The sequence below is a fragment of the Zootoca vivipara genome, chromosome 10 (assembly GCF_963506605.1).
Source record: "Zootoca vivipara chromosome 10, rZooViv1.1, whole genome shotgun sequence".
NCBI lineage: Eukaryota > Metazoa > Chordata > Lepidosauria > Squamata > Lacertidae > Zootoca > Zootoca vivipara.
Genome location: NC_083285.1, coordinates 70,500,769 through 70,511,698, shown reverse-complemented (window position 1 = coordinate 70,511,698; position 10,930 = coordinate 70,500,769). Strand labels below are relative to the sequence as shown.

The window sequence follows — 10,930 nt, the reverse complement described above, 5'->3', positions numbered from 1 at the left end:
ACTTCCTTCCCCCTCTTTCTTTGGTTCCTTAAATATATTTTAAATATTTTCTGCATATCCAAATTAACTTAATTTGCTCATTTATTTATCTTCTTTAAATATATACTCTTATAAAAGTGCAGGTTATGACAATAACCCTGCCAAGGTTCTTATCTGTTTACAGTTTATTTGTAAATATTCAATAAATCATTTCCATTATTTTATAAAATGTTTGTTATCTTGATTTCTTATTTCTTCAGAAAGTTCCGTCATTTCCGCACATTCCATAAGTTTTTGTATCCATTTCTCTTTCACTGGGACTTCTTCTTCTTTCCATTATCGGGCAAAAACTTTCTAAAATTTTCAAAAAGGTTTAAAATAACAATAAAAAAAGAAATCAATGGGTGATCTGAAGATGTTAGTCACTTGGAGATGCTTTTGTAAAAAAAAAAAAGCAACTGATAAAAGTAAATAATAATAATGGTGGCGATGATGACGACGATAGATGGAGATGATTTTATTCTATTAATGCATTTGCACCCAATCTTTCCCCCCAAGCAGCTCAAGGTGGCAACCAGGGCTCTTCCCTTCCTCATTTAATCCCCACAACAACCCTTTGAGGTACGTCAGGTGAAGAAAAAGGAAGCGTTTCATGGCCAAGGTGGGATTTGAACCCAGGTCTCAGTCCGACCCTCGTAACCACTACACCACCGCTGCCTCCCCTCTGCTGTTTGCTGTTCCACGAAAGCTGTCTGCTTCCATTGAGAAGTTTCTGCATGTCATGAATGTCCCTGGACGTGTTTAAACTTTGCACTGTTCCTTTTATTTATTTATTTTAAAAAACAGACTAGTCCTTTTTTGTGCTGCCAGCTGCTTGGGTCCAAGAGGAAAAGAGGGTGGGGGGGGGGGGAGAGACTGCCGTGACAATGCAGCCATAGAGAATCTCCCATCCCTCCCTTTCATCTCCAGCTCCTGCCTTTGATCTCTCTGATAAGAGGACCATCCCTGTCTGTCCGGTTTGCTGAATCTCTCTAATCTCGTTTGCTTGGGGGGAGGGCGGGGGGGGGGGGGGAAGAGGGTTACATCTGCCACATGTCCTGCAGAGATCCGGGATCTCCCCAGATGGAGGGGTATAAAGGCAGCAGAAGGCACCCTTCCCCTCCATTGGCTGACCTGGAATCGCCACCCTTTAGGAGAAGACGGACAGGTGAGTCTCATCCCCTTCCCCTTTACGCTAGAAAGTGGCGAGCTCTCCTTGGTTGATCGGTGGGATTAGCCAACTGACGTTTGGCAGAGGATTTTTTTTTTTAATTCCTTTTAATAAAATATATAAAAAAGCATAGCCCCTTTGAGCAAATTTGGCACGAGCCAAAGAGCTCACACAGAAGGAAAACTCTCTGCGTTTGCCAGGCCCGTTGTTGGCACCTTGCAGGTAGGTGTTCAGCGGAACAGCCAGCGCCTAGAAAGCACTACGGCTTGGCCCTGTCCCTGCTGCTTCCCCCGGAAAACCTATTCTTTAGGGATAAATCAGAGCAATTGTCAGTTCAGAGAAAGCCCAATAGGTGTTTGCTCTGATTCAGCGGTAAATATCAGGTTTCGCCAGGGGAAAGAGGTGGAGCAAGAGCAAGTCTGGATGAGAACATAGAATCGTAGGGTTGGCAGGGATCCCCAGAGGCCATCTAGTCCAACCCCTTGGAAGCTGCCGAGATGCTATTGAAATTACTCAGAGGCATATAAATGCTTACAAAGAAATAAACAAACAGCACCGGCCACCCCAAACAGTCAGTTCGGGGTTGGCAAGGTTGTCAGCTTACCTGAAGGAGCGTCTCCACCCCCATCGTTCAGTCCAGACACTGAGGTCCAGCTCCGAGGGCCTTCTGGCGGTTCCCTCGTTGTGAGAAGCCAAGTTGCAGGGAACTAGGCAGAGGGCCTTCTCGGTGGTGGCGCCCACCCTGTGGAACACCCTCCCACCAGATGTCAAAAGAGAAAAACAGCTACCAGACTTTAAGAAGACATCTGAAGGCAGCCCTGTTCAGGGAAGCTTTTAATGTTTAATAGATTATTGTATTTTAATATTCTGTTGGAAGCTGCCCAGAGTGGCTGGGGAGGCCCAGCCAGATGGACGGGGTATAAATAATAAATTGTTGTTGTTGGTGGTGTTGTTGTCTCCCAACATTTCTGCTTCTGGCCCTGAATGGGCAAGGACCACAGAGGTACCCTTCAGTCCTCCTCTCCTCTCCTGATTCCTCTTCCTCTCTTTCTTTCTCCCCAGAGCTGAAGAAGAAGCAAGAAGATGGGTCTCATTTCCTATTTTAGCCTCGGGCTCCTGGGATGCCTGGTAGCTGGACCCTTCCTGAGTGGTGAGACCCCAATGGGGATGCATGCCCCCCCTCACCCCATCCTGTCTCTCGCACCCTGCAGATTTCAAGGGGATCATCCTGGTCCAGTGCCTATTATTATTATTATTATTATTATTATTATTATTATTATTATTATTATTATTATTATGCTTTTTTCTTTAAAATGTTTAGGGGTACTCTCATTTTGACTCAAGAAAATAACCATTTTATAGTTCAAATCAGGGGAAATAAATATAGTAAATGGACAGAAGTATGGTACAAAGATTCACAAAATGCTTAGGGGTATGTGTACCCCTGTGTACCCCCAGAAAAAGCACTGGTGATGATGATGATAATGATGAAGAATTTATACCCTGCCTTTTTCCCTAACAAGGACACAAGGCAGCTTACAGCTAAAACCCTGGCGCAGGGGTGGGGGTGGGGCACAATAATTTAAAAAGCAATTAAACTTTGATAGTATATATGTGTGTATATTGGTGTGTAAGAGAGAGAGAGAGAGAGATCTAGTCAAACATACAGATCATTGCAATAAAAACAACACAGCGGCTGCGCTTTCCTTAAAAGCAGTCAGTTCCCAAAAGCCTGTTGGGGCAAGAAAGCCTTCGCCAACAACAAGGAGGGGCAACAAGGAGGGAGCCAGTCTGGTTTCTCTAAGGAGGGAGAATCAGAGCTGCCTGGGAGCAGCCACCACCAAGAAGGCCCTATCCTGCGCCCTTGCCAAGCGTGACTCTGCGGGTGGTGGGACTGAGAGAAGGGCCTTCTCTACCACCCCCGATCTCAGAGCCTGCGCAGGTTCCTAGGGGAGACAATATGGGCTTTCACATTGCTTGGACCTCAGCCACATTGGGCTTTCACCAGCCCTTTGAATTGTGCTCAGAAACAGAGCGATAGCCAGAGTTGCTGTGTGCAATTTGGCTGCGGCTCTCGGAGCCTGTTGAAGTTTCTGAGGACTTCTCAAAGGCAGCCCCACGTAGAGCACATTGCACATGTAGCTAAGTAGCAGACATGACATGTAGTAGACCAGGGGTCGGCAGCCTAAGGCCTATGGGCCACAAATGGCCGACGGGGGTTGTTTAACCAGCCCCCAAACCGCCCAGAAACTGAGTCGCTAACTCGGTGAGTCCCTGCGCACTGCGCTAAACAGGCACAGTGCATCGCGAGGACTCGCTTCTGCGCAGACACAGATGCCGGAAATCACAGGCGCATGGAGGGTTATCCACTGTAGTGAACCGGCCCAGGCGTGGTAAACCTTGCCGACCCCTGGAGTAGACCATGGGATGGCAAACTAAGGCCCCGTGGGCTGGATCCGGCCCAATCACCTTCTAAATCCGGCCCGCAGACGGTCCGGGAATCAGTGCGTTTTTACATGAGTAGAATGTGTCCTTGTATTTAAAATGCATCTCTGGGTTATTTGTGGGGCATAGGAATTCGTTCAACCCCCTCCCCCAATAGTCTGCCCCCCCACGAGTTCTGAGGGACAGTGTTAAAAGTTTTTAGCTTTTTGTATTTTGTATTTTTTGGAAATAATTTTTATTTGATTTTAATAGTGTAGAATGATAACAACACATAATACATATCCATGTTTAGATATTTCTCTGAATCTCCAGACTCCCCCCCCCCCCTTTGTGGGTCCGATTATCAACTGCATATTAATTTATTATCCATTTTTTACATCATTCCGTATTGTCCATGATATTTGCTACAAGTGTTATTAAAATCCTGCTGGTGTTTTCATCTGCTTACAGTGGTTTGCTAGATAAATTATAAATTTCCCCCATTCTTTCCCCATTCTAGCTTTTAGACTGTTGCCATTTTCATTTGTCCACCTTGAGTCTCGATCTGGAGAAAGATTGGCATATAAATAAAATAAAATAAAATAAAATAAAAATAAAATAAGAGCAAATAAACAAACAAGTCTGCAGCCCAGACCCTTTGTACCCACCTTTGGAATGGGGCATGCTACCCAGTGATGTCCCTCCTCGTCCTCGTCTCTCCTAGGATGGGTGGCTGGGGGCACCCAGGGGGTTCTGCATCTCTCACCATGACGTGCTGTGTCCCACGCAGGAGGTGTCCGTGCTGCAGAGTGTCCCAAGAACTGGCTGTCTTTCCAGGGGAAATGCTACGGCTACTTCCACCGGGAGGTGTCCTGGCAGAATGCGGAGGTGAGCAGGGTAAAAGGAACTCCCCACAAGATGGGCTAGCAAGGAGCCCTCTCCCTTTGTGGGTCCTGCTAGCAACATGAGTAGGGGCACGGGTGGCGCTGTGGTCTAAACCCCTGAGCCTCTTGGGCTTGTCGATCAGAAGGTTGGCGGTTCGAATCCCTGCAACGGGGTGAGCTCCCGTTGCTCTGTCCCAGCTCCTGCCAACCTAGCAGTTTGAAAGCACGCAGTGCAAGTAGATAAATAGGTACCACTCCGGCGGGAAGGTAAATGGCATTTCCATGCACTCTGGTTTCTGTCGCGGTGTTCAGTTGCACCAGAAGCGGTTTAGTCCTGCTGGCCACCTGACCCGGAAAGCTGTCTGTGGACAAACGCCGGCTCCCTCAGCCTGAAAGCGAGATGAGCGCCGCAACCCCATCATCGCCTTTGACTGGACTTAACCGCCCAGGGGTCCTTTACCTTTACCTTAGCAACACGAGGACAAGGGTGGCCGTGGAGGAGGTTTGGTGAGGCCAGGCTGGCCCCGGACTCTGGGCAAGGAGCGGGGTTGGCAGCCCTATAAAGGGGCAAGGGATATTTCTTCATCCTCCCTCAATGGTGTGTGGGAAGACCTAAGAAGAGCTTGCTGGGGACTTCTGGTTTGTCGCAGCTGTGAACAGGTTGTGACTGTGCCATGCTCTCACAGCGGCCAAACTGATGTCTTATCTGAGAAACCAACAAACAGGAACTGAGCACAACAGCGGAGCTCCCCTCCTGCTGTTTCCAGCTACTGGTCCTCAGAAGCCTTCAGTTGTGGCGGCATCAGCCATTGTGGCTCGTAGGAACCCCTCCTCCACAAATTTCTCCAATCTTCTTTTAAAGCCATCTAGGTTGGTGGCCATCCCTGCCTCCTGTGGCAGGGAGTTCCAAAGTTTAACTATGCGCAGAGTGGAGGGCTTTATTTTATCTTCCCCTAATCTTCCATCCTTTAGCTTCGTCAGAGGTCCACAAGTTCTAGTGTTATGAGAGAGGGGGAAGCTTCTCTCTATCCACTTTCTCAAAGCCAGGCATTGTTTCATAAACTATCATTTTGCTTTTATCTATTTTTAAAAATTATTGTTTATTAAATGTCCATACTGCCCTTCATCTGTGGATCACACAGGGCAGTTTCTTTCTCTCTCTCTTTCTCTCTCTTTCTCTCTCTCTCTCTCTCTCTCTCTCTCTCTCTCTCTCTCTCTCTCTCTCTCTCTCTTTCTCTCTTTCTCTCTTTCTCTCTTTCTCTCTCTTTCTTTCTCTCTCTCTCTCTCCATAGTAACAAATAAAAACAATGACACGCACACACAGAGACTTATTACTATAGTCGTACCTTGGAAGTCGAATGGAATCCGTTCCGGAAGTCCGTTAGACTTCCAAAACATTCGGAAACCAAAGCACAGATTCCGATTGGCTGCAGGAAGCTCCTGCAGCCAAGCGGAAGCAGCGGAAGCCACGCCAGATGTCCGGCTTCTGAAAATCACTCCAAACCCGGAACACTCACTTCCAGGTTCCGATCGTTCAGGAGCCAATTTGTTTGAGAGCCAAGGCGTTTGAGATCCAAGGTACCACTGTATTTATTAAATTTCTATAAGGCTAAAAAGTCCCAAACTCTGCACCCTTTCCCCATAGGGGAGTCTCCCCACCCCATTGATAATTTTGGTTCTGAACCTTCTCCAGCTCCTTTTTGAGGTAAGGCAACCAGAACATTACTCAGTATTCTGAATAGCTTGGACTCACCTTTCCCCCTCCCTCCACCAGAATGAATGCCAGCGCCAAGGGGGACACCTGGCCTCCATTCTGGACAGGAAGGAGCACAACGCCGTGGCCAGGTTCCTGCAGCAGGCCCAGAGGTGGGACGACGACGAAGAAGACGTCTGGTTCGGGCTCTCCATCCCTGACAGGGTGAGTGAGAAGCATCATTGCCCATCAAAGCCTTGGAAGGGTCCCCTGAGGGTCATCTAGTCCAACCCCCTGCAACGCAGGAACATGCCTCCATATAGCACTGTTGCTTGGGTGCATGTTGACGTCCCAGCACCCATGTTTCCTCCTGCTGCGGCACACAGCGGGTCATGCAGAGAGACACCTGGGGGAGGCTGGAGCACCTGAGAAATTGCTGGAAGGGAGAATTCAGGCTCTCACCCACCCCCCAAATGCAGAATTTCTACAACCCCAAACACAGTTAACCTCTGTCAGGGCACTTCTGGGGGTTCCCCACACAGCTCCTGAGGTTTGGTCGGCCCTTACTAGGGACCAAGCCTTTGGTGTGGGAAGCTTTGCCCTGTGGAACTCCCTGCCAGGGGAAGTTCAGCAGGAACCATAGAACTGTACAGTTGGAAGGGACCCTGAAGATCATGTAACACAACCTCCGGCAATGCAGCTGTCCCATACAGGGATCGAACCTGCAGCACGCTCTAACCAGCTGAGCTATCCAGGCTGACATCCCTACCTTCTTTTTTAAAAATGGCATTCACACAGTCCTTTGAGATGAGAGTTTCTTTCTACTAAGCAGTATTTATTTATGCATTTGTTGTATTTTTTATTTTAAAAAGTGTTACGTACCGCCTTGCTGTGTTTTTCTGAAAGCTCGGCCTCTCAATGTTCCCAATCCCACAAGGGAGGGACCTGCCGGTTCCCAGATGCATTTCTCCTCTTCCCCATTTGCAGAGCAAGAGCTGGGCCTGGGCCGACGGAAGCCCCATGAGCTACACCGCCTGGGAAAAGTACAAGAGCTATCCTGCCCTGAAAGGCGAGCATTGTGCTGTCCTGGACGAGTCTTCAGGTGAGGAAGTGTGTGTGAGAGAGAGGGATTTAGGAGGGTCGCTCTGTTCTGGGCACCAGGCAGCGCTGGCGGCAGGAATCATTCACGCTCGGCACTGTCCACCTGTGGAACTCCCTGCCACATGCTGCTGCGACGAGAACTCAATGGGGTGGGACACAAATGGTAATATAAAGGCAACGTGACATTTGTTAGGTGGGTTCCCGTGGCAGCAGTGTGTGTTTGTAGTAGGGTCTGCGGTGAACGAGAGGGGAAGGAGCTATGGAACTCGCTGCCACATGAGGCAACCCAGTCCTTTTTTAAAAGGACCAATTCATGGAGGGGACGGCTATCAATGGCTACTGGCCACGCTGGCTATTCTCTGCCTCCACGGGCAGAGGCAGCAAGGCTTCTGAATCCTGGCCTCTGCAAAAACAGGCTCTTCGGATATTCTTATTGGGCAGGTTTCCCCAAGACTGATTCCTCCCTCTCTCTCCTTTTCCAGGGTTCATGCTGTGGGACAACGATTCCTGCTACGACCGGAACCCCTTCATCTGCAAGGTGTAGACAAGCACACCTGGTGGGCAGAGATTCTGGAAGGTTCAGCACAGAGCACAACCTGTCCTGTCCTGGGCGGGTGACTGCCCCCCCCGTCTCGTGTCTCCTGCCCTGCGCAGACCCCCACCACACATCCCCATTCTCCCTCTCTCCTCTCTCGAATCAGCGCCACCCAGCCCAAGCAGGCAACGGCATGGAAGCTGCAATAAACTTCTCTTGAGCATGTAGAGTCCACCGTCTCTGTTCGTTTTCTGTATGGGGGTGTGTGTGTGTGCTATGCTTTTTCAAGGGGATACATGGAAACTGGGACCCTCTAAAGCAGGCATCCCCAAACTGCGGCCCTCCAGATGTTTTGGCCTACAACTCCCATGATCCCTATCTAACAGGACCAGTGGTCGGGGAAGATGGGAATTGTAGTCCAAAACATCTGGAGGGCTGAAGTTTGGGGAAGCCTGCTCTAAAGCAAGCCCCGATTTTCATGCATCAAAGGCTAGGGGGTCCTAACTCCCCCTTGGTCTGGGGTGGCCTCCTCTCCCCTGGTGTCCTCCAGCTGGTTGGACTACGATCCCCATCAGCCCCTGCTGATGGCCACAGAGGCAGCGGATGAGGGGATCTGTAGTCCAAAACAGCAGGAAGATGCCATGCTGCGGGGTGGCGGGTGGAGTGTGTGGCCAGATCAGAGGCCAGCCATGCCTTTGCTCTCTGTTCAAGCCTGATGGGGAACAAAGTGGGGCTGGTTGTGGCAGGCAATGACCCATAGAATCATAGTACAGTATTGTAGACTTGGAACCATCAAGTCCAGCCCCCTCCAATGCAGGAATCTCAACCAAAGCATCCATGCCCGATGGCCATCCAACCTCTGCTTAGAAACCTCCAAGGAAGGAGAGTCCGCCACCTCCCTGGGCATGTTTGTTGTGTGGCCTTCAGGGGACGGGGAGACTTTTCCTCGGCACGTCCAAAGCGATAGCATACAGCTGAAGATAAAAGTCTTGCAGGAGCGAGGAGGCAGGGCTGCAGAGGGCAGGTGATGTGGGCACGGGGTCAAGAAGGCAGCTGAGGTAGCCCCAAATCTGAAAAGGCTTAGGTCGTTCGCATCTCTCCGTGGGGCAGCGAAAAGTATGGACAATGGCCCTCTCGGGGAAATGGGCAAAAGAAGGGAGGCCTCTAGCTGGTACAGGAGGTGGGGGTGGTTTCCCCGGAACATGGTATCTTTTCTTGGCATTTTCCATCAGAAAGATCTCTGGCACCTTCTGGAATCACTCCGCAACAGGGGCAGAATATCGGTTCCTTGAAATTTTCTCCCATGGCCTGGTGGTATGTTTACGGGGAACCGTTGTGATAATCGACGAGACACAAAGATATATGAAGATATATGATATATATATGAAGATATATGAAGGTGAAGCAGTCAGGGAATCGGATGCCATGCCAACCCAGGGTTCTGAGCGGCCCACCTGGGTGCTTCCAATGGCAAATGAAGTGGCATCATGTCCTGGCAGCCAAGGGAGGCCTGTAGAAGACGCAGCTGCCCAGAACCGCAACGTCTACAGTGGATGTGCCAAGCCCCGAGGACCTCTCCTCCCCATTTTCCTCCCTGGGCAATCTGCAGCTGTGTGAAAGAGTTAATGGGCCTTGGTCCACGCTGGACCTGCTTCTCACGCTGTTTGCCCTTTCTTTGAAGGAGCTCCCTGATCCCACCCCTCCCCCAGCCCCGTCTTTGGGCCCTTCTTAAGATCTGATCTGAGCTCAGCATACCTCCAGTGGCAAATCATAGAATCATAGAGTTGGAAGAGACCACAAGGGCCATCCAGTCCAACCCCCTGCCAATCAGGAAACACCATCAAAGCATTCTTGACATATGCCTGTCAAGCCTCTGCTTAAAGACCTCCAAAGAAGGAGACTCCTTGGCAGCAAATTCCACTGCCGAACAGCTCTTACTGTCAGGAAGTTCTTCCTAATGTTTAGGTGGAATCTTCTTTCTTGAAGTTTGAATCCATTGCTCCGTGTCCGCTTCTCTGGAGCAGCAGAAAACAACCTCTCTCCCTCCTCTATATGACATCCTTTTATATATTTGAACATGGCTATCATATACCCCTTAACCTTCTCTTCTCCAGGCTAAACATACCCAGCTCCCTAAGTCGCTCCTCATCCAGTGAGGAAAGATGAAGGGACTGGCAGCGTTGGACAAGAAAAATGTTGGGGTGGGTGGGGGTGGGGAGAGGCTGCAAGAGTCTTGGGGAAGCTCGGGTGGGCTCAGTGCAACTTACTCCTGTGTAAGCATTCATACGATTGGGTTTCTTAAGTGGAATCCAAGACTTGCAAATAATCTCCTAAAAGCTCTCCCAGCAGGGACGCTCAAAAACTGCCTAGTTTGGGGTTCAGAGATATGCACACTTCTTTCTAAAGTTTTTGGAATTCACCTGAGTTTTCGTGGCACTAAGAAACTGGGACCCATTAGGCAGTTTCAACGTGGACGAGAGCAGGAAGGGCGGCCTGTGCCGCAATCGAGGGCCCAGACATCCCTGTATGTCCCCTTCCTCCTTTGGGCCCAGCCTTGCGAATTTGGCTCCAAGGATGCGTTGCCAATTGCCAATAGACCGGGGGGGGGGGTGTTTCAAAGGTTGTCAGTGTAACTGGGTGTGGAAAAGAAGGTTGTTTAGCAAGGTGTTCTGGGAAGGAGATGGGAGAGAAAAGACTGGGATCCATCTTGGGTAGGCTGGCTGAAGGCTGGCTGGGAGCTGAAGGCTGGCTGGCTTGGACTCTAAGGCTGCAGTGGTGTAGGGGACAAGCCCCTCTTGAAATGATTGTGCTGTAAGAGCTGGACTCGCTTCAGGCAGGCTGAAGGTGCAAATAGGTGAATAAACCGTATTTCTTGAAGCTATGACAGTCTCTGCCATGCCTCAGGACTCCAAAGGAACACAGGGCTGGGAACCTGCTAGAGTCTTGCAGAGTGTAGGCATAGCTGCCAAGTCTCCCGTTTCCCCCGGGAAATCCCCGTTTTCCCAGCTGTTCCTAGCTGAAAAAATGGATTTTTTTGTTTTTCCCAGGTTTATTCTGGTGCAGCGGCCATTTTGGAATTGGGCAGAGCATGCTCAGAAGCGACT

General features: G+C 49.8%; 1 protein-coding gene across 1 annotated transcript; it reads left to right on the top strand.

Annotated features, from left to right (window-relative positions):
• The first annotated feature begins 1,122 nt into the window (after positions 1-1,122).
• On the top strand, positions 1,123-8,058 carry LOC118078396 (dromaiocalcin-1-like). Its single transcript, XM_060279313.1, has 6 exons — positions 1,123-1,186; positions 2,252-2,339; positions 4,404-4,501; positions 6,272-6,415; positions 7,178-7,292; positions 7,774-8,058. Exons 2-6 carry the CDS (start codon positions 2,273-2,275, stop codon positions 7,833-7,835), a joined length of 486 nt encoding a protein of 161 aa, XP_060135296.1. The 5' UTR covers positions 1,123-1,186; positions 2,252-2,272; the 3' UTR covers positions 7,836-8,058.
• The last annotated feature ends 2,872 nt before the right edge of the window (positions 8,059-10,930 follow it).